This window comes from Anser anser, assembly GCF_964211835.1.
Source record: "Anser anser genome assembly, chromosome: 6".
NCBI classification, from domain to species: domain Eukaryota; kingdom Metazoa; phylum Chordata; class Aves; order Anseriformes; family Anatidae; genus Anser; species Anser anser.
The window spans coordinates 1,377,827-1,401,119 of record NC_139726.1 but is presented as its reverse complement, the minus strand read 5'-3'; the positions used below and the strand labels follow the sequence as shown (position 1 = coordinate 1,401,119).

Sequence of the window (23,293 nt, the reverse complement as noted above, 5' to 3'; positions counted from 1 at the left end):
AGCGCTGCCAGATAATGATGCCCCTTGTCAGCCAAGCCACCACAAGCACGCTTCCTAAAACATCGGCGCTGCTAAAAACAGCAAATTAGAGAGATTTCCTTCCGTCGGCGAGGCTCCGGCAGGCAGGGCCCAGCTGCAGCCATCGGGCTCGGAGGAGGCCTCGAGGCGGTCCTGTCACAGCTCCGAGCCACAAAGGGCCGCAGCGAGGTGGGTGCTCGGAAGCTCAACACAACTTCCTAAGGGGTGCTGGTGTGGTCTCACAGGGGTTACAAACCGCCCAGGTAACATCACCAGAGAATCTGCAGACCCGGGAATGCAGAAGGCAGTGTTTGGTGACAGTTCTCCCAAACGCTGACCGAGCATCCAGCCGTGGCGCCTGGGGGCAGCCATTTGAGGCGGTGTCTGTAGCTGCTGCCCCGCGATAGATCCTCATTGAATTGCTCCGGTTGCTTATTGAAGCCATGTATATTTATAGCTTCCCCGGTACCCCGTGAGGAGTCCTGCAGGGCAGGAGGTTTTTGCGTAAGCGGCCTGTGAAGAAGCACTTTTTTCTTCCCTTTGGATGTTGGTCTATGTGTGACCGCGTGAGAGCAAACCAGAAAATGGGCATTGATCACGAAACCAAGGACTGCAAAATGCCAATGTAAATGCACACGCTGTAGTCAAATCGATAGTTCTGATGGGCAGCCTAATGCCTCCTGCCGCCAAACAACCATCCCCTCTTAGCTGAAGAAATCCATCCTCAACAAGGGGAGCCTCAGCAAGGCTGGCGTCTTGCTTAAAACCTACACAAATCATGAAAGCAGCATGGATGGGGGCAAAAAAACCCACATCATATTGGAAAAACAAGGTCAAAGTAGGTATTTATTTTATTTTATTTTATTTATTTTTTCTTTTTCATATTGGAAGTGAGCCAGAGAGCACTGCACCAGGACACGTACGCAGGCGATGCCTTTGCTCTTCTCCAGCCACCAGAGCGAGCCAGGAGCCACCAGCAGGCACCTCTTGGCCCTGTCTGTGGCCAGCCATCAGCCTCTGTCCCTCGGAAGGGACCTCGAGGGGAACAGAGCTGTGCAGGACGCCAGGGAGGCCGTGCCTGCCATGTGGGGCTGCCTGCGTTTTTCAGAGAAACGTTTCATTTGGCTTCTCCTCAGAGTGAAAAGAAGCCGCTCTGAATTTGGCCAGGCGTTAGCAGTAGCAGTAGAACTGACGTTGCTTCGTAATGGTTGGGTGTACTTTGGTGGGATGTTACTTTCTGCCGGGTGGGTTCTTCTTTGGTTTATGGCTATCCAGCCCTTCCTGCAAGAACGGGAGGCAGAGGACACGTGCTCCCATGGTAGTGAATCACAGAAATGGAAGGGCCACTGCTGACCTCCAGCACCTGATGCCGTAGGACTCCGAGGTCAGTGTCGCACCCAGCCCATGCATGGGTGCAAAGGGCCCCCAGGGAGCCATCCCCGCTGCAGAAATCCAGCCAGGTTTGCAGCTCTGGAGCTGTTTTCCTGGTTTTACTGTGCATTTGCTTACGAACCAATTTGATGATTCATGGTGGAATTTTCTGTTCTGCAACCTAAGAACATTGAGAGTCTCAATTTGAATTTGAATTGGAAATCCCCACATGGGTTTCCTGAGTGGCTTTGCATCCAAATGAGTGTTTCCTTCTCCTGCCATGCATCATTACGTTCCCGGTTCTGGGAGCGGGACTGTTTGTATCAACGGCATGCCTAATTGCTGTGAAAAAAATCACTCAGCTCATGACTTGGATGGGGAAAATGGTTCTGGACTTTTCCTTCCTAACTCTGGCGTGGTTGAGCTCTGGATTTAATTGAGAAGCACATATGAAGCGAATAGCATCACGGACATCAGAAGGGAGGGGAGTTTAAGACAATTCCTGGGTGTTTTTACCTTCCCCTCCAGGTACAGCATAAGGACATGAGCAGGCACCTCCATCGGTTTCTGAGCTGCTGGCTGGCAGGAAACAATCCAACAGTCCTTCCAGGGCGTCCTTAAGAGCCGAGCGTTAAGAGCAGAGCGTTGTTGTCACCAGGTGCTTCATATGACAAAGGACATTTTTAATGTCTATGATTTTTTCGGCACTCACCTTATTCCCTCACCAGGTAAGACAGAGCACACGCTTTGTAAGTCTGTGGGTCTCCCCAGGAGCAGGGAGAGTTTTGGTTTGAGTTTCGGTAATTAGAAAGAAATGGCATCCTTTACGCTGCTGTGGTTTCCGTAACCATAACATCGTGACTAACAACATAAGAGCTATGCCCACCCCCTAAAATTTAAACATTTAAACTACATCACTCCAAGCTTCTTTAGCGTGTTGCATTGGTTCGGAGCCTCGCCAACGCCCCGGCCAGCAGGCGGCTGCCACCAGCTTGTGGCCCTGCCGCTAAGCCCCGCTCTGTCGCTGGCTCAGCTGCTTGGTTTGCACTGGGTCATGCTGCTTCTGCTTTTTTTAAACCATTTAAAGATCCCAGTGGCCAAGCACCCACCACACCCTAGACGTGATTTCCATTTATTTTTTTTTTTTTGCTCCCAGTTTGAAAATGTGTGCTGGCCTGGCGTTCTGGACTGCATTCCCTCTGCCCCTGCCCTTGCTCCTGGCAGGGGGCTGCGCTTTGAGGCTTTTGGGCGCTCGAGGGACCTTCTTGCTGCCTTGCAGCTCTGCACACGAGGGATCTTCTCGATCTTCTCGCTGCCTTGCAGCTCTCCCCTCGTTCCTGTGGCCACTCTCCAGACCCCTGATCGCTTGCATCCCTCCTGAACTACGGACACGAGGACCCCGCACACCTCCCACGCGCAGCCCTGGGCACGAAGATAATTAGCACACATCCCAGCCCCTCTCCTGCCCTGTTTCCACCTGCCGTGCGGGATGCTCCGACCGCAACGGGGCTGCGGGGCGGGGCGGGGGCGGGGCCAGGAGCTGGGCGTGGCCAGGGCGTGGCCAAAGGGGGCGTGGCCAAGGGGGGCGTGGCCAGGGGGCGTGGCCAAGGGGGGCGCGCCCTGCCCGGGGCCGCGCCGCGCCGCCCCTGCCGCCGGCTCCGCGTGGGTGGCGGCCGCGCACAGCGGAGCCTCCGCGCCCGCAGAGCGGCGGCGCCGTGCGGGGCCGTGCGGGGCCGGGACGAGCCGTGCCGAGCCCAGCCCAGCCGTGCTGAGCCGAGCCGAGCCGAGCCGAGCCGTGCCGATCGGAGCCGCGCCGAGCCGTGCGCGGTGCCGTGCCCGCGGTGCCGTGCGGGGCGGTGCGGGGCGGTGCGCGGAGCATGTCGGCGCTGCGGCGCAAGCTGGGGGACGAGTACCAGGTGGTGAGCACCTCGGCCAGCGGCGGGGGGCTGCCGCCGCCCCGGGCGGCCCCGCGGGGGAAGCGGCAGCGCTTCGTGGACAAGAACGGGCGGTGCAACGTGCAGCACGGCAACCTGGGCGGCGAGACCAGCCGCTACCTGTCGGACCTCTTCACCACGCTGGTGGACCTCAAGTGGCGCTGGAACCTCTTCATCTTCATCCTCACCTACACCGTGGCCTGGCTCTTCATGGCCTCCATGTGGTGGGTGATCGCCTACATGCGGGGCGACCTCAACAAGGCGCACGACGACAGCTACACGCCCTGCGTGGCCAACGTCTACAACTTCCCCTCCGCCTTCCTCTTCTTCATTGAGACCGAGGCCACCATCGGCTACGGCTACCGCTACATCACGGACAAGTGCCCCGAGGGCATCATCCTCTTCCTCTTCCAGTCCATCCTGGGCTCCATCGTGGACGCCTTCCTCATCGGCTGCATGTTCATCAAGATGTCCCAGCCCAAGAAGAGGGCCGAGACCCTGATGTTCAGCGAGCACGCGGCCATCTCCATGCGGGACGGCAAGCTCACCCTCATGTTCCGGGTGGGCAACCTCCGCAACAGCCACATGGTGTCCGCGCAGATCCGCTGCAAGCTGCTCAAAGTAAGTCCCCGGGGACACCCCGGTGTCCTCCTCCATGCCCCCCCGGAGCTGCTGGTGCTGCCGAGCAGCCTTTGGGCAGGGAGCATCGCTGCTATCCCCTGCCTCCGCTGCAGCTGCCTCCGTGTGCCCGCAGTGCTCGTCGCGCTCAGCGGTCGGGTGCCAGACTTACACGCACCCGGCCATCTGGTTACCCACAGCCCTATAGGATGTATATATATATATAGTTTATGTGCTGTACTGTTTTACATGCCCATCTATCTGTAAAATGCTTGGTTTCTTCTCTGAGAGGTAATACTTTGTAGCTGGAACTCCTCGGTGTGCATTTTAGAAGGAAGTTGTGTGCCTTTCTGGTGTGTTTCTGTGCTCCCAGACAACGGTGTGTCCCGCTGGGCAGAACTCCATTTACGTGGTGCATGAGCTTCACCGAAAGCAGGATGTTGGGGTTGCATATTTAAAAATAACGCTAGCAGTCCCACATGCCTGAGGAAAATAGAATATTTGTCTGAGACTTATTGCCACAGTCTTTTATTTATAGGGGAGCGGAAGGAAATGTGGAGCGGGTGGCAGGGGATGGCTCGGGTTACGTTTGGTGTGTGCAGAGCATCCTGCACCTTGCCCTGGGCTGGGGGACGTGGGAGCTGTGTGCTGGGTGGGCGCCCCTCGGGGGTCCCTCAGGGGCAGCCCCCACTGCCTTCCCCCCCCGCCCTGCTACTGCACCTGCGTCCAGCAAAGCACAGGTGCATTTTTTTAGGGGCAAGATTTGTGGTGTTTTGGCCCAAATAAGTGTTTCTGCTGGGGTTTGCAGGCAGGATCATTGCTGCTTTCGCTGAGCTCCCACTACATCCAAAATAATGGGGGAGTCCGTGGCCCAGAGGCTTGCCCTTGCCTGCAATTTCCGTGGAGTCGTGGGGGACACAACAGGAATTTAAAACATCTGCACAATTTCTGTCGTCTCCTTCCTACCGTGGCCGGCTGATTTTTGTAGCTCGGGGCTGACATCACTGGGGATGCTCTCACTGCAGCTGACCTGGAAGCATCAGTTCCTGGTCCCTTCTGTTTGAGTAATCAACTCAGACTGCGGTTACGTTCTCCTGATGTGAGCTAACGCCGCTTGTTTCCTCGCGGCCGAAGTTCAGATGGCTAAATTGAATTATGTGCAATTAGCCTGGTAAGTAAGCATCCAGTCTTTAGAGGGCACCACAGTGACCCCTCAGCTGCCTTGCCTGCTGAGGCCACGCTGCCCAGGGAGGGATGGGACTGCCGCATTTAACATGCATCTTTAATAGCTTTAAGGAATCAGAACGAGTCATTTCTATTACAGGTTTAAAAAAATAGCCCTTTTTGTATCTGTGTGGTGCCTCTGATGGAATTTTTAAAGTTAGAGCTTACAACTTAGTGTGGCTCCACCAAATTTCCTGAACTTTAAATGTGTGAAAGGCTGCCTTTATGGATGAAGCCATATATTCGTGTTCTGTGATAATGCTGGAGTGACGGGGCTGAAGGTTTTGCAGCTGTTTTGTTTCTTTCTTTATTAAAAAAAAAAAAAAAGGGTAAGAAAACCAGGAGAGCCCAGGGAACCTCGCCATAGCAGCAGTTCAGACAAAGCAAGCTGTCATTGCACAGGGACGTAATTTGTGTTGTAAAAAAGCTCCTCTGTAGGAGCTCTGTACGCGGGCAGGTGTAAATGGGTAGCGAGAGGGAGAAGAGCAATAAAGGGCTAAAATGAGGCTCTCCTGTGGATGCAGTTGCTAGCCAGCACTGCACATCACCTACCAAATTTCTCCGCAGGGCGCGTTTCTTACGCTGCGTGGGGGAAGCAGTGCCTGGCCAGGCTGCTGCCCGGGGGGGGAAAAAAAATTAAACAAAGGAGGAAAATCCAGGGCTGCAGCAGGGAGAGCGGTCCCAGGGTGCTGCCGTGCAGGAGCAGCCCGCTCGGCTGGCAGCAGGAGGGGTGCGCAGCTGAGGGCTGCTGCCGCTGCTCCGTGTGTTCTCGCTGGTTGCACGCCTGTGGGTGCTGGCACCGAGGAGAGCTCGGCCCCACGCAGCCACCCGGCTGGCTCCCATGGGTGCACCCTGCCTCATGTCCCACCCTGTGCGCCAACGCGGGGCCACCGGGACAGCCGCAGGGCTGGTGCAGACCTGCTCTTGGGTGCTGCTTCTTAGGGAGAAGGGCATTCCGCTGTAACATCTATGTCCGATTGGAAATCCTGATAAACTGCTGGAGTTTGGGCTGTTTTTTCCTGGTAAGACCGTGCTGGAGAAAAAAAAATAACAGAAAGCCATAAAGCTGGCAACTTAATGCAAAGACATTCACTGGAATACTCACTTTGCCAAATGGATCTCCAAGATTGTGAGCAACTTGGAGGAAACTTAGAAGCGCTGATCTCTGCGTGACACAGTCGGAGGAGTCATTCAAGGTCATTTCCCTCACAGATGTAGTGACTGGGGCAGCAAAACAGTAAATAATGGGAGTTTTTGCACCCTGGCTTGTGCTGAATACGGTCTCTTACTCAGGTATAGCTGTAGAACAATCCGTGGTTTGTCTGTAGCGGTTCAGCTCTCAACCTTTACCTGGGCTCCCCTGGAGGAGAGGCAGCCCCGGTGCCCGTGCCCGCCGCACCGCTGGGCGACGTGGCTCCGACCCCGCCGCAGCGCTCGGGGCTGCCCTGGCGGTCCTGAGGGACATCAGGGCGCTCGGGGGGAGCGTGCCAGTGCCCATGGACTGCGGCAGCGGCACAGCTCTGGGGTGCCAGGCAACATCCCGCCCATTTTTAACCTTTTTCCCATCGTTTCCTTACCCCGTCTGTATTTTATGCCTGTTTTCCCTGGACTTCTCTTTCGCTGTGTCCCTCAAGCAGTGAATTCTCTCTAGCGCCCATTTTTATCAGCCTTCCATCTGGTAAGATGCCCATTCTATCGCGATGCTTTTTGCAAGCTAACAGTTCGTCCTGCAGCATCGTCTCCTGCGGCCAACCCGCGTTGGTCGGGGTTTGGTTGCTTGCTTCAGGCCAAACTTTCAGGGAGCTGCCCTTGGGTCTTGCTTGGAAAGCAGCCGTGAAAAAGCTCCACTGAGGCTGGAAGGTTGCACTGAAGGCAGTGGAGGCAGTGGAGGGAGCTCACGGAGGTTTGCAGCCGGGCCTTCGCCTGCTTCTCCCGGCACGGCGCGGGCTGGGATGGGTTCTGCTTCCCGCGTGGCGGTGCGGGCGCAGGAGGTCCTTTGGCAGTGGTTCCCTCCCGGCGCTGCTCCTTGCTCTCCTTACGGGCCGTGTTTGTTGCTGGGCCCGCAGCTCCGTCCTTTTGCTGCAAGGCAGGGCCCCCGGCAGGCTGCTGTGCTCCTGGGGTGTCTTGGCCTGATTCCCTGGTGTGGAACCGCGTGGCGTTCGGACACCGGGGGCACGGCCAGAAATCTGGATTTGCACACACATAAATTAAAGCCCGTTTCTTAGCTGGAACTCCGGGGCACTGGAAGAGGTTATTGTTTATTTGGGATTAGATCTCCTTCCAATCCAACCACCATTCAGTGAATATTTTAAAAATAGAAACCAAATCCCAAGCGAGGCGCATAATCCCTTTTTGCTCGGTCTGCTTCCTTTTCTCGTGGTTTCCCAGCCGATTCCCACCCGGTGCCGCCCTGCCAGGGGCAGCCCCGAATGCTGGGTTTGCTTCACGTCAGTTCGAAGCATGGGGAGCGAGGGGAATTCGTTTCAAGCAGTGATTTAACATCTTGGGGGCTGCGCACGACAAACACAGATTTATAAAACCCGAAAGGAAAATAGTGGCAAATTCTGTCATAAAAATACTGACCAGAAAGGGCTGTAGCGTGCTATTCCTGCTTGTTCACACCACGGAGAGCAGAAATACGGTCGGAAGTGAAGGGGTGGGGGAGCGTGGCTACGGGCTGTGCTGATGGCAGCTCCCAGCACGGGCTGCAGGCAGCACGGCGCACAGGGTGCGTGAGCCGATGCGCTCAGTTTGGGAGTGATTTTTGTCATGGACTTGTTATTTAGCTGTTAAAATGTGGTTTATAACGTCTTAGTGGACAGCGGTAACTAAAGCAGTAACAGCTTTTCTGGGCTTTTTTTTTTTTATGTTGGTCTAAAGGACAGCGTTGTCAAAACTCTCTTGGAAAACCCAGTGTTGGGTGGGTGCTGGTCGTTGTTCGGCAGCGTCGGGGGGCCCTCGCTTTGTGGGGAGGCCGGCGGCTGCTGTAAGCTGCCCTGACTGCTCTCTCTGCTCTCCCCTCGCTGCCGCTCCAGTCCCGCCAGACCCCGGAGGGCGAGTTCCTGCCGCTCGACCAGCTGGAGCTGGACGTGGGCTTCAGCACGGGGGCCGACCAGCTCTTCCTCGTCTCGCCGCTCACCATCTGCCACGTGATAGATGCCAAGAGCCCCTTCTACGACCTCTCGCAGCGGAGCATGCAGACGGAGCAGTTCGAGATCGTCGTCATCCTGGAGGGCATCGTGGAGACGACGGGTGAGTAGCGGCAGCTCCAGGCACCGGTTTGCGAGCAAGATGTTGCGAACGCTTCCGGGCGGCCAAAGTCTTGTTTTCACTCGAAGTGAAAACATTTGAGTGATTTTTTTTGGGGAGCGTCTTTGTTTCCAAGGCGATGCTCCCTGCGGGAAGTGAAACCCCTGCCGCCTTTGCGCTGAGATTTTTCCTTTCCTGGCGGGCAGAGCCTGGGCGCTGGAGCCTGGTGCCAGGAGCAGTCGCCGTGCCCTGCTCTGCTTTCCGTGCTCTGGCGTCAGTGGGAAGGCGCTCGGCGGGGACACCAGAACGTCTTGTACCATTTTTCCGGGGTTTTTGCACTTTTCTAGCACAGGAGGTAATCCCCGTGAACCTCAGGCTGTGGTGTTTTGGTAAGGCCAGCCTTCTGCCACCCCGTGAGGCTGGTGACAGCAGAGACGAATCGTTGGTGCTTTTCAAGAAAACCTCCTGCTGTTTGCGTAGCTGGCTCGTGTACGGGTTTCAAGGCTGACACACAGACCACAGGACTCCAGTGTTGTTGTTTTTTTTTTTTTTTTTAGCAGAACTGTTTTAAACACAACTGGCTGCAGAAAAGGAGTTTTGTAAATACCTCGTTACAATTTTAAAACAAAGTCGTGTGTTGGTATACTTCTGAGTTTGTTTTTGTAAATATTCTCAATGTAGACATTGTACACAGAACAAGAAAAGGAAGTATTTTCTGAATCTGTCAAGCCAAACTCATGTAGGCTTGCAAATGCTGTGACCTAGTTTTGTAAAATGAGATGAATATTGGGTAAAATAGAGCACAGTAATTCTATCTTGATGAAACATGGAGGGATGAAAGGTTTTTTGAAAAAAATCATTAGAAATGTGAGTAAAGGAGAACAGAGGAGAATTTGAGGAGAAAGAAGCCTGAATAGCAACCTTCCCCAAAGGTGTCTGTTTTTTAGGGGAGGAGAGGCAGGTGCTGTGTGGGGTTACTGCAGACTCTGGGGAAGCCCTTGGTGCCAGGGGAGCACGGAGCCAAGCACCTGCAGGACTCCAGTACCCACTGGAGCTGGGCCCGTAGACATAACCCCCCGGTAAAGCAAAGCGAGGATGTCAGAAAATAACTTGCAGCTTGCTCTGTCAGACTTCTTGCAGCAGGAGCTGGTAGGGAGCTGGGTCTGTGCTTCCTTCCCTCCCAGCGTAAGGCAGCCAGGTGCCCTTGCTGCAGAGCGCAAACCATGGCAGAAGGCAACCCAAGTTTTAAATGTCTGCTGGCGCGGAGAGAGCGGCGAAACTGCGGAGACCAGAAATAACTTGCAGTTGTTTAGAAACCAGGGTGCTATTTTCGGGTCGGTGTAAAAATGCTGCCTGTTTTTCATTTTGTCTGTGAAAGCCAGTCATGAATGTGAAGATTCTTTTCCAATTAATTCAGATTGCGAGCAGCTGGAAGGAGAGCTGTGGTGTGCTGGTGGGGCTCACGGGACCGGGTGAACCCTGATCATGTTGTGTGTGGTTTGGGGAGACCGGCCCGACGGTGTATGTGTGGGCTGCAGGAGGCAGGCTGCAGGAAGATCAGATAAACCCTGGCTGACTTGCAGAGGAGCTGAAGGGATATTTGTGGTTGGAGGGACCCGCAATGGATGGGACGGGTCTGGGAGCCCAGCACAGGCCTGCTCCGTGCCAGCCCAGGGGTCAGGGCAGGGGCTGGCAGCTCAGCCCGAGTGCCGCACGTGGGCACTTCTGGGCTCTCTTCATATCGCTGGAAGCGGTGCTTGATTTAATTACGGATGCAACCTGTGTGCAGCCACCCATTACCCTTCCATCAGTTTCTGCATGAAAAACATGATCTTTATTTTATATCATTAATTTTTAAAGAAACTGAAATCCAAATGCCCCAAGGAGCTGTGCCTCCCCATCCCTGGTGGTGCCTGAGGCCAGGCTGGGGGGGTTTGGGCAGCCTGGGCTGGGGGAGGCCCCTGCCCACGGCACCGGGTGGGCTCTGACGTCCCCTCCAGCCCAAACCTCTCTGCAGCTCTTTGAATTGGATTTTAAAGCTTAGAAGACTGTAATTCAATACTAGAACGCCACAAAGATGGATGAATTTGTGTAATTATGCAGCCTTGGCATTTGGTTTCTTTCCAAAGGTCTGAAAGTCAAGTTCAAGCAGTGCTCCTGTGCTGGCTGCGATGGGGGCTGCGTCTGTCCGCGAGCTGTGAGGGCTGCGGCAGGGTATCTGTCTGCTGGGTCTCTGCTGGGTGGCTGCTGCGTACTGTCCTTGAAAGCAACTCATGTGGAGAGAGCTCATTCCACTGGGATGTGGACGGGGATGGTTGGACCAGGCGATCTTGGAGGTCTTTTCCAACCTTAATGAATCTGCGATGTCTTCGTTCCCAAGAGCTGGAATGTGTGCTGAGCAGAGTAGCGGTTTTAGGGGAAATTTACCCCAAACGCTAGAGGCGTTGTTTTGCTCCTGTGCTGTGTCTGCTGGCTTGAGAAGGCAGTTCAGAGGGTGTCAGAAAATAACGTGATTCTCAGTGTCGCCATTCAGCAACCATCTAATACAGATGATTTTCTAAAGTCGCTGTATTTTCTGTTTTTGTAACGTCGTCTTGAAGAGCTTCAGGACCGTGGCGGTAAATAGCTTTTTGCAGGCCCCAGAAATGCAGTGCAGAACTGCACTCGGTGCTTTCTGCTCTGGTCCTTGCGGTGCACTGCAGCTCAGCAGACCTTGCCAGGGTTGTACTAGGGGAATATTTGCTACTGATCATTTGTAGCACATTTAACAGAAAAGGCTTTGATATTCATCAGTTCTGCAGCTTCCAGAGTTTTAAAGGGAGATCTAGTCCTTGCTGCCTACGCTCCTGCTTTGTTTTTCAAGTAAATTATTTTCTGTGTGTGCCTGAAGAGTGCTGTGGCATTGTGCTCGGATCCACAGCATCCCTTGGAATTAACTGGGTGCTGACGCACGTGTCTTGTGTCTCTTGGAGATCTGCTGGTCCCAAAGTCAAGAATTAGACAGCAGGCAAATAATAGTAAATAGCAAAAATATTTATTTCATGACATACTCTTTGCTGTTCTTCTATTTGTATTGACATGACAGAAGCGGCCTTTGGTCTGAAACAGAACAAAGTGAGAATGAGAAGGTGAAAAACAAACACAGGCTTCTGGTTCAGCAAAGGGAAACTGAGAGGTAACGAGAGGCACTGGAGGGATCAGTGGGGTTGATTCAGGGCTCTTTACATGTCTGATATTTTGAAATGCTTCAACCTTGACCTATTCTGTAACTCGTGATTCCAAAGTACGCTTAGCAATCCAGCTGGGTCTGGTGCGTGTTGAGGTCTCGGCTGCCTCTCGGGCAGCGCAGGAATTCCTCCACAGTTCTTTGTCACCGGGATTTTGAGTCCCTGCGCTGTGTTTTGTAGGGGTTTGAAAAGAGCTGTGGGAGAAAGGAAGCCTTTGCATGCCCTCGTGCTGCAGGGCTGCACTCTCTGGACCTTTTATTAGACTTACTATGGTGAGAAAACCGTGCCTCCCTTTGTCCTTCGTATTGCTGGGCACAGTGCGCCTTACAGCGGTGCTGAGCACCTCTCTGCTATAATCCATGTATTTGTAAAAATAGGAATTCAGCACTCCTGATGGCGTTTGGCCCGTGTCAGCTCGTTCTTTTGATCAGGACGTGGAGCCTCTTGGTTTTCTCTAGCAGGTGCTTATGAAGATTTTTTTTTCTTTGACTTTGTTTTCTGCGTTAAACTTTTGATATGCAATGCTACCAAGGGGGGCAGAGGATTAGTAAATGTATACAATAAATTTTGTGTTGACTGTCTGCAGGGACAGTAAAGATTTCTTGGAGAAGTTTAATGAGTTGTTTAAGCAGGATCTTCCTGCTTCTAAATCCCACTTGGCTGATTAAAATCACCGTTTCCGATGCCTTCTCTCATTAAATCATATGAAAATGATCTCTCATAGATACCTCCCAACTTGATTAAATTAATTTACTGCCTAGTCACTGAAATTTTAATTTCCAGAAATGTAAACATTTCCTTCTGTTTTCCATGCCCTCCATTGCAGCTTTTAGCTTGCCTAGATAACATGGCATGATGTATTTTTCAGGTTCCTAAGGGCTGAGTTAAGGTGTTTCTGTGCTCCACAACCGAGGAAGATGGGGGGCAGACCCGGCTCAGCCCTGGAGGCAGCGGGGCTGGCTGTGTCCCTCTCCAGCAGGCCCTTTCCCTCAGGGAGCAGAAGGCAAATCATCTCAGCAGACGTGTTTTCCAATGCCTGTTTTCCCTCATCCCATCGGTTCCGTCCAGGCTCACCCCGCGGAGCCCTCCCGTGCGGAGCTGTGCCCACCCAGCACCTGGGGGCTCCTGGTCCCCTCGGCACCTCCAGGGAATTGCAGGTGGAAAACTCGTGCCCTGGGACTGCCACAAAGACCGAGCCCTGGGTTGCTCCCCGCAAACATCTGAGGGTGCTGGACAGGCTCTGGGTCTTTGGTTATTTCGGGGTCTTGGAGCGTCAGCTAGTGATGGAGGAGTTGAGTAGCTGAAATGCTCAAACGGCTTTTCTGAATTCAAAGATGGTTATGATTCATAAGGGTAATTGCTAATCATTTTGAATTATTTTTGATACATATGCAACCCCTCCATTATTATGATAGCATATAATTTTGAAGAACACTCAAAGCGTTTATTTTCACAACCTATTGTCCCGATCTCACATTGTTGTGATGGAGAATTCTCAGCTCCATTGTCAGCCCTGGAACAGCAAAACTTGCAGGTGCTGTTGGAGGGGAGAACAAGTTTTGACTCTTATTCTGCACTCCCTTTAAGGGCCCTCGCCTCTGTGTGTATTTAGGAATACAAAGCCTTTTAAAATTGGAGCATTATCCTGCGACTTACTGATAAGCGGCGGAAATTGCTAAAAGATGATGAACTGTTAATAAGAACGTACAGAAACCTGGCAGGAATGGTGTATGAATCCATTTTCAAAACTCATTAAGTGTTATTTTGAAAACCTTTTAACACCATTTTCTGATTAAAAAAATCAAACAGCTTGCCATGCTTTTTAATTAAATAAGTAGAGAATGGAATCAAAGACATATCTCACTGTTTTTACCTTTAAAAACACGAATAGCTTAAATTATGGAAATGTGGGTCTTCGTAGAAAGGTTTCTCTCAGAAATGGATACTTGTGAATGATTTCAAACCCGAAACAACTTGAGTGAACAAAGAACCGTAATACAAATCTGAAAGCTGGTGTGATTTAGATAATTTCTAGAGCTATTTAAAAACGTTTTTCCTATGCATTATTCTCAAGGTCACTTAGCTGTGAAGAAACCGCAGTACGAATTGAGCAAATTTAGAGTTGGAGCAAAAAAATGTATTTATTCTGTTTTTATCTTACCATTCATGTTTTGGGGTTTGGCTATTTTTTATTTTTGTCTGTTGGTTGGTTGTTTTGTGCGGGTGCGGGCAACGTATTGTGGGCAGAGGTGCAAGAGAGTGCAAATTCTCTGCGGATACTCCGGATAACCCCGGCCGAGGGCCAGGCTGAGCCGAGCGCTGTGAAGTGGGGCTGCACCGTGGGGCTTCCACCCGGGCACGGACTTGGTGGCGATAGTATCACGGCGGGGTTGGTGTCGGAGCTGCCTGTCTGAACCGCTCCCCCATGGAGCATCTCCGCCGCTGCACAACCGAGAGAGCCGTCAGCGCGGCGTGCGGCTGGGAAGGGGACGGGAGAAGAACAGTTCAGCAGGTCTGCCTAATGAGAGGGGTTTTCTCTTCTTTTGTTCTTCTTTATTTTTTTAAACTTAACCTAAACATGATAAAATAGCCACTTAAAATGTCACGGTCTCGGCAGTTCACCAAATCTGTTTTCAGTGCTGGCATCGTGTAGAACCTGCTAGCGGAAAGAACAGTATTTATCGGAGGTGAGGGCACGGACGTTTGTCACTGTCAAAGCAGGGATGCGCTGAACGGCCCCAGCTTCCCTCTGGCCCCTGCGGCTGGGCCAGGTACAGCCAGCTGGGTCACAAAAGGGGGAAAAAAAGGAATTTGTTTCGATGTCTGGGCATTGCCTCTAGAATAGCCACAATGGGCAGTCTGACCTGGCTGCAGCCCTCCGCGGTGTGTACTCAAAGTGTATCGCCGATGGGTAGCACTCAGAGAAGCAACTGAATATGGCAGATTGAACCAACACGAACTGAAAACTGAAGGTGAATACATATGATGAGAACCTGGTCTTAAATTAGTTCTGGTCCGGAACCTTTTCTTTGGTTTTTATCTAGAAATGTAAATCTCTCTGCAGAAATCTGCATTTCAGATGGGGGCATGGAAGTGGTGAAAAGAATGAAAATAAAATCATGGAAAATAGGCACTTTTTTTTTTTTTCCCTTGGGTAGCTTCTGCTTTGGTGAATTAATTATGACTTATAAATGCTTAGTATTTTTTAATGATAATGAAAGGATCTAAGGTTCAGTGGAAATGTAGCAAAAGCAAATGGGTTTATGTGCTGTTTGTAAGGAGAAGCAGCTGGAGGAGAACAGTTTTGGTAACTGCATGCCTTATGTAACTTGCAAGCATTGAATTTCGGCTAACGTATACCTCCTGCTTGAGGCAGAAATTCCCAGGAGTACCGAATTCCACTGCATAAAACCTTCATGGCTCTTTCTCCTTTTTTTCTTAGATGCCTTTAGAGATACAGAAGAGAAAAATGGTAGTGGTTTTAATCTGGAACTCTGCAGGAGCTTTCCTTTCACCACATATAAGCTGAATAACTGGTGATTCATCAGAAGTCATGTCTTTGTAAAAATACTTGCTCGCGCTTAACCAAACAGAATACGTGCGCCTCGAACGCGCCTGCTTGTGCCGTGTGTGCTCGCACCGGCAGGCCTCACGCCCGCAGCCCGTGCACCGAGTCCCCTTTCCTCTGCGAGCCGGTGCTGGGACCTTGGGCCTGACCAGCCGTCCGAGTGCCCTACGGGTACGCTGCCAAGGAGAGCTCTGCCCGGCAGCACCACGCGAGGGTTTGCGTGTCTGCATCGATCAGAGCTTCCTGGGGATTTCATCAGCCAGGTAGCGGTTCTATCAGCTAGGTAGCAATTTCCTCCGAAGCGTGCTGGGGGAGGTGACGGTGGAGGGAGGGAGGACGGACTCTGAAAGTCCAGCACTTTGTATGTTTCGGCGATGTCTTAAGGGTTTCGCTGTGAATTGTTACTGCAAAGAGCGAGGGTAACAGTTTTGTATGACTATCAGTGGAAACCTTCAGTAAGGCTCTTTAGGAGTTCCCAGGGTGCATCTGAATCGTCAAAGATTTGCTCGAATTCCCGAGAAGAAAATAAGCGGTCATTCTGCCTGTGCTTTGGACGTGAATAGTCTTTTAATTCTCTTTAACATTTCCATAATCACTTATGCTGACATTTTTAACTTGTTGAACGCTTCATATGCTTTTTATTCTATAATGAAATCACTGAAGCAACAGCATTTAACAACCCCTCCCAAGGCTGTGGGTGACACAGAGGCACTAGGATGAGTTTCAGTTCCTGGAGAGTCCCTTGCTGTTTTTTTATGCTTTTTTTTTTTGGGCTGATACTGGGCCAGATTACTGGGTGGTAGGGTAGTACAGTGTAGTAAATATAGTATATGAGTAGATGCAAGTATAAATACATACTGAGCATATATGAGTTATATATATATACATATAGATATATAAGTAAAATAAACTCAGTCCTGCAGAGGGGTGAATGAGGTTGAAAGGCGGCTAACTTCAGTGCTACCCCTCTGGCTGATGTACCAAACTGCGGTACGTTGTGCGTGGAGTATTTAGAGTTTTTGCTGTTGGCAGGCTGCAAAGGGAGGCCACGTGCTACTGGCAGCCTTATAGCCGTGGCATGGGTGCATGTGCGTGTGTGCACAGGCAGGTGTGCGTGTGCGTGAGTGTGCAACAGAGCAGAGAGCACGTGGCGGAGCAGGGCTGCGCGGCCTCCCGCCACGCGGGTTTGCCACGGATCGCACGGTGGAGGCGTGAGTGGGGCTGGTTTGCTGCAGCGTGCCGCTGCAGCTAGCGAGTGAGCTGGGCTTGCTTTCCGTCGACGCCTGCTGGATGGAGCCTGCCAGCTCCCCTGCTCCCATCTGCTGCTGCTTCTCGCTCCTCGCCGCCCAGGCTCCGCAGCAGCTCGCGGCGGTGATGCGACTTTGGTTATGCCAAGGGATGCGAGCTGGAATTGGGAGGGCGGGGAGAACCAGTAACCCCTGGTTCACTACTCTGGTAGGAGGCTCTCAGAAAGATATTTTTCTTTCATTGGGTGCAGAAATGCATTTTCTTTAACTTCCGTCATTGCAGCCAATTTCCTTAAAACTCCATCTAATTTTTTCTCATAGTGAAGCCTTGATAGCGAAGCTTTACCAATTCATACAGGGGACCACACAAAAGCTTCGGGAAGGAGAAGGCGTGAGGTGAGGGCTTTTTGTTGGGTTGTACAGCACAGAGGAGAGCACTCAAGGATTGTGGGCCCATTCTTGAAATCATTTAAGAAGGTGTTTCTTTCCCAATTGTAAGTATCACAAATTCTGGTTAACAGGGTAAGATGGGCGGCACATCCTGGTGCGGTTGGGAAGGCACCAGGAGCAGGAAGTCCCAAGGCATCGGTGAATATTTTAAAGTAACTCATTGGAGTACCAGTAAGGCTTCAGCTTCCAGGACTGATTTCTGGTTCTATGGCCGGGTCGGGTCTGTAGCATCCGTCTGGCTCGGTGGCGGCTGTGGGGAGGCACTGGCCAGCTGGGGCCAGGTCCGCATTCAGACTGTGGCTGGTCGTGGGGCTGGCTCCGCATCCCTCAGCTCTGGCTGTGGGCAACAGGAGCAGGGCTTCAGGCTTTCAGCCTCCCGGGCAGCCCAGCGCAGCGCTGTCAGCAGCTCGTTGGCTGTGACTGGGAACAGGCCCTCGGGCACCGGCGGTTCTGAGAGGTGGCGCAGACCGGGGGGACCTGCAGGAGATGGGGGCAGCTGCTTTCCTTCCGAAGCAGGAGGAAGCTTTGCGTTAGGAGTACCGCTGAAAGCAGATTATACGGCAGATTGTTAATAAAGCCCTGTCTCCAAACATCGATAACGTACCTTGCATGAAACATCCGGTGATGTACCCTGTGTATGCATCTCATTTGCTATTGTAGGTAGAGATACTGGTGAGAAAATACATGGCTAATGCCTAGAGTTTGTTTTCTTCTGGGAAAAAAAAGAAACAAGCAGCTGCATTTCACCCTTCTTAAATGTCTTCCAAGCTCATCCAAATGGGGCTCGGGGGCGAAGCGCAGGAGGAGGGGAGGGAGGAGGGGAGGAAGGGAAGCCAGGGTCATTTGAGAAGGCAGTAAAATGAAATTAAAAATATTAACTTAGTTAGGACGACGAACTGTCTGCTGACTCTGTTTCTTGTTGCTCTGCATGTTATTAATCACGGTCTCGGTGTCCTTGCTGCTCCCGGGAAGCTCGGTTTGTGTAGTCTGTCCTCGCCGGCCGCCTGCCCTCCTCCATCACCACAGCTGAAAGGGTTCACCACGGGGTGCGAGAAGGGCTGGCTTTGCTTTGGGAGCCACAACTGCACCCAGGGGTTAGGAGTGAAGCCTGCACCCTGCACGTCCTGTGCTGCTGGAGCCTTGGCACAGGTCCTGAGGCTCACAGAAGAAAAACTTCCTCCGTCTTGGTGATGCTTGGCTGGGAAAGAGAGTGATAAACTGGAGTGTGCTTCCTGTTCCCTGCTGCGAAATAAGGGACGGCTTAGTGTGCTGTCTGAAATGAATGCCTCATCACAAAACTTCTGTCTTCTGGGTTGCGGTTGCAACTCTTTTTGTGTATTTAACAGTCGTACTGGGTCGCTGGTCCAGTTTCCCCAGCCCAGTTTGACACAGAGGAAGGTTTCCCTCTAGTCCTTGGGACTGACTGACAGGGTTTCTCATCTCGTAAAAAAATCTGCAGAGGTGCAAACGTAGGCTGTGCTCGAAAACTGAACTTGATGTCAATGCGGTAAGTAAAAGACAAATACACGGCAAGTTATAGAATGTTCATTTTCTGCTTTTACATGGAATAGAAATTAAATAAAACAAATTCAGCTGAAGTTTTTTAGCTCGGTGACTAAGTCATTGTTCATGGGAATGGCAGGTGCAGTTCTGGTTTCCAGTAGCATTCCTTCTGACGACGGGGTTCTCACCATCTGCAACGTGCCGAGCCAGCATGTGGGACCTGCGTGGACGTTTCGCGTCCCTTCCCAGTACACGCTCTGTTTTTGCCTGCTGTGGCTGCACAGTGGGGTGCGGGTGCTGCTCTGGGCTCATCCCTGGGATGGGGCTGCTGGGAGGGCGCCGGCAGCCCCAGGGTGTGGGGCCTGTAAAGTAGTAGCACAAGGGTTGGGGTGGGTGATGGGGTGGAGGCACCCGAACACCTACACTGGTTTCCTATCTGCAGGAGCGAGTTGGTTAAAAAGGCAGGGAAAATTGAATTCAATAGGATTCAGGGAACATCATAAACAAAGTCAATGTTTCAGGCTAGGACCGAGGTCACTTTCTGCATGCTGCTGAATATTTTAGTATAGTGTGAGCTATTTACTCATTTCTTTGGATACTCATTACGAGTGCTGCACTTAGCTGACTTCATTATTAGGCCTGTGTTACTGTTTTGTGACTCACATCACATCTCGCCTGTCAGTTGCTGTGCTGCACTTGAGCTGGAGTTGCTGGAGTTATTCTGCTTTTTGCCTTGTGGAAAGGGCCACCAGGGCTGATGCTCCCTGTATCAGGCCGCTGTGCCCGGCCGTGGGCCTGGTGTCCGGTGGCACCCGGGACGTGGCGGGGACACCTCTTACAGGGTCAGGTTGTTGTCAGCTGCAGGGGAAGCATTATCGGCTCTGCTTTCACCTGCAGAGCTGGAAGAAGAAATTAATAAAAGCAGGCAACGCGAGCTTCCCCGTTCTGCAGAAAATATATTTGCAGTCCTGCTAAATGGCGATTTCATGCTCGACTGAGAGCAGAGCCCTTTGGTGATACTTAAAACTTAGCAAGCATTATGTTCTTTACATTTATAAATACCCACGTGGCCTCTCATTTTGCAGTTTAATTTAGGGTGTTCTTTGTGTCTACACAGCCAGACCGGGGAGAAATGCTTCCTCCTGCTCTCACAGCACCTCGGTAATAGGAGCGGGCGCGTTCCCAGTAAATGTGGGGCTGAGCACACCCCTGGCCGTGGAGGGGCCGTCCCAGGGTCCTGCTGGGGGTTAGGGGGGCACTGGGCAGCCCCTCTATTTGTGGGCAGCCTGCTTGCCGTCCTCTGCCAGTACGCTGGGCTAGTTCAGCAGAGCTGAGGTAAGCCAGCGGAAATGCAGGCTGCCCCTGCGAGGTTATTCTCAATAAAGCATTGGTGATGTTGTCGGCTTGTTCTGTCAGCAGCCAACCGGTGCCTCCTGCGTGTTCCTTTACAACGACATGCAGCAGGGCGCTGGGCTGCTAGTCGGCACAGAGGTAAGGCTTCCAGCCCGAGCCGCTCCGTGGTCCTGGGACCCCGTGTGAGCGCCGTGGGCAGCAGCTTCAGGGGGTGCCAGGCATGCCGGGGGCAGAGCCGGCTGCGGGGTGGCCGCGCCATGGGGCTGCCTGAGCTCCGGCGCTGCCCGCGCCGTGCTGCAGCCTTGGGGCCTTCCCAGAGGGAGCTACCAGCCCGTCAGCAAGTGCGGCTGGGTTGAAGCAATAATGCGGTCCAAATGGCAAACTAGGGCTGCTGAAAAAGCTTAAAAACTGAAACGGTTGAAGAAATTTCCGTCTACAACAGCAGTGAGGGAGATGCTGAGAAAATGTGACCGCGTGGCACCAGCGGTGGTGGCGGAACCGAGCGCGTTTGTCTGAGCTGCTCCCGGCCCCTGGCGTATCTGCCTACCATGGGCAAAGTGCTCAGCGCAGGCTGTGTTTGCAGGGCACAAAGGGTCGATGTGTCCGTGTACGGCACCACATGGCATCGGGAGAGGGTGCTACGGGTCCTGGGAACAGCTCCCTGCCCCAGGGGCATCGTTTTCTATATGTTTGTTGTCCCTTTATTTTATTTTTTTTCTCTTCACCTATTATCTCCCTGTAGGTCTGTACCATATTACTCGTACAGCAGTTTCAGAAATCACGTAGCAAACTCAGCCCTTCTGTTTTGGATAACAGTGTGCAAAATCCAGCTACTTCTAATCGAAGGACGCAGGGTGGTGCAGCAAGGTGCGGTGCAGACCAGCGGCTGCGCGGTGCCTGTGCACAAGTCAGCTGTAATCCTCCGCCTCCGGTTCTTATAACTTTCCAGTCAATTGACTTCCAAGGCTGGGATTTTTCATGCTTGCTCTTTGCTTAGAGGAAAATATGTTTTGGCAAGTTGGTAGACAATAAATCGTTGCATTTTGTGGAGTATGTGTTCATGGTACGGAGCCATGCTCACTGACTGCTATAGACAGCTTTGTTGGTGGGCAAAGAGGATAAATGCAGCAAGAGGTAGAGTTAACATTGCTGAAATAATGGTTTCTCGTTCAACCTGGTTCCAATCTGCTGTCACATATGACTTGCTAAAGAGCTCCGCGATTGCCTGAGGATTCCTAAATACCAAGAGCCTCCACGTCATGAAGCAGTTTCCCTGTGTTTCAGTGGGAGCTCACGGGGCTGGGGCTAGCCTCAGAATTCCCAGAAAGTTTTCCATTTTTTAAAAAACTTGTCTGATGTCAAATGATTAATTTCTTAGCGAGTGTTAGGAAAAGCCTTGATTATAGTTTGATTTCCAATATCCGCAGTGTTTTCTTAGGAATTGTGGTTTGCGGTCACTTTTTAAACAAAATACAAACGCCAGCTTTTGTTTTACTGCACAGGTCATGCAGCAAATCACGCAGCAGCTCCTCACGGCCGTTTCCAGCTGCCAAAAGATGGCTTATATTGAAGAACCATTGATTTTTCAGAGAGTCGTCTGCAGTGTGCCAAGCCACTGCCACGGTGATGCATGACCGTGGGGGCAGGCAAAGTGCTTCTGCAGGGCCTGTGGTCATGGTGCCGTGAGTGCTGCTGTGCTCAGAACGCCGCTGGGTACGGTGCTCAGGTGGCCCGTGTGCTTTTCAGAGTCTGGTCTGATTTTGGCAGCTAGGTAAAGCTGTGGGAAGAGTTATGAGTAGCCTTCACTGTTTGCCCTCTGCCTACGGAGAGGAAGCTAACTCCCTGAGAGGCTGTCCGAGTTCAGAGGCTTTCTCCTGCCTGCTGAAGCTCTCCTGTCTCCTTGCCAGCCCCATCCCTGGGCAGGGGAGCCCAGAAGTGACATTGGGACAGGTCACCAGGAGTGCGGTGCTGACTCACTTCGTCGTGGAGGCGCAGAGCTCGCCCCGCTGTCTGTCCCCGGGGGGATGCGCACGTTTCCTGGAGGAAGCAGGTATCGGGGCAGATACCAGGTCCGTGGTGCTGCCCGGGGACAGCGGCTGCTGGCTGTGCTGCCCAGCTGCATCGGGGCACGGGGGGCATCCCGCTGCCTGCGGGAGCGGCCTGCTGCAAAGGTGTTAAATTGTTGGTGGGATTTCACATGGGTGAGGGAGTCTGGTTGTGCACCCTGGCCGTCAGCTGGAAAGACAGCTTCAGCACAGCCACTTGGCGTGAGAGTACTGCGAAATATAGAAGAGTCTGCATTTGGGGCTTTTTTCCAAATACATGGTTTAGGGCGTGTGCTTATTTGTGTTTGTTTCATTTTATCAGCCCTCACAAATGTCGTTGTCCCAAACTCCTCAGTCAAGACTGCTCCCCGAAGCCTTGGGATTAATGCTGCTGAGCTTTTCCTTGCATCGAGTGCCTGGACTTAATGCTTACACCGCCTGTGTCGGTGCTGGGCCAGCACAGCCAGACGCACTATTGGTGTGCGAAGGACGTAAAAAGCCTCTTACCTATTAAAAAGGCAAAGGTTTAAAAAAGTAATCACCTTCTAAAGTCATTCCTCCTAGCGCCTTTCCCCAGCACAGGCATCGTGTGAAGCAGCTATTTCTGGCTGAGAGGCAGTGCTGGGAATGCAGAAAGAGCGCGGGGCTGGTGTGAAACACGTGTGTGGGCAGCAGTCGTGTTGCAAATAGAGCTGGAGAATGGTCAGGATGTCTGAGCAGAGCGAGCAGTGTCCCGACAAGATGCTTTACCCAGGGGTGCACGCAGGGCTGGCGCGGGGGCTGCCCACCAGCCCCGGCTGGAGGTGACAGGGTGGTTACACGTCCTGCTGCTGCTGCAGGAGGTGGTGTCTGTACATGGAGAATGGATTTTACAGAATATTTGGGGGAGTGGTGGTTTGAGATGCTGTGGGACCCCACTGCTGCCTGGGTGTTGGTCAGGCACCCCAGTCCCATCAGGGATCGTCCCTTTCTAAATCTGGGTTGGCCTTAGAAACACTAACACGGAGATGTAGAGATAAATGAAGCAAAAATGAGGTGGCCTCTTCAAGCAACAATTTTTCTAACAAGATTTCCTCTGCTCCTTGTTAAGATATTGATCTGTGTTTGCAGCTGGATAGTTCAAGACAAAGCTGAGAGCTCCCATCCCCTGCATAAATAACCGAGGACATGGCGTGGCTAATTGTTTGTGATTAAGGACATGTGTATGCTACCATGTCAGACCGCTCTGTGCTGCGTTATGGTCTTTAAATCTTTCTTATGTCGATTGCTGTTAGCCATTTCACGGTTCTACATTGCAAAGTGGCTTCTCTGGCAAAGATATGATGCTTTTGCTCCCTTCTGTATAGTTTTTAATGTCAGATGGGTGTGGGTTTCGGGCTGATTTTGGCTTCCGGAGGGCTTTTGGGACCAGAATAACTGAAAGTTGGAACAACTTCAAAGTTAAAATTATGACCACAGAGCATAGGAAAGTGCAGGGGTAATAAAG

At 52.2% G+C, this 23,293-nt stretch overlaps 1 protein-coding gene across 2 annotated transcripts in view; it reads left to right on the top strand.

The window, feature by feature from the left end:
- The first annotated feature begins 3,037 nt into the window (after window positions 1–3,037).
- The window catches only part of KCNJ3 (potassium inwardly rectifying channel subfamily J member 3), a 40,037-nt gene continuing 19,781 nt past the window's right edge, over window positions 3,038–23,293 (top strand). For both annotated transcript variants that reach the window (XR_014585767.1, XM_083840905.1), the window contains exons 1-2: window positions 3,038–3,944; window positions 8,201–8,417. Coding sequence is in view for 1 of the 2 variants with exons in the window: in XM_083840905.1 (XP_083697031.1) it covers window positions 3,267–3,944; window positions 8,201–8,417 (895 nt within the window). In the remaining variant the exon portion in view is untranslated. The remainder of the gene's footprint in view (window positions 3,945–8,200; window positions 8,418–23,293) is intronic.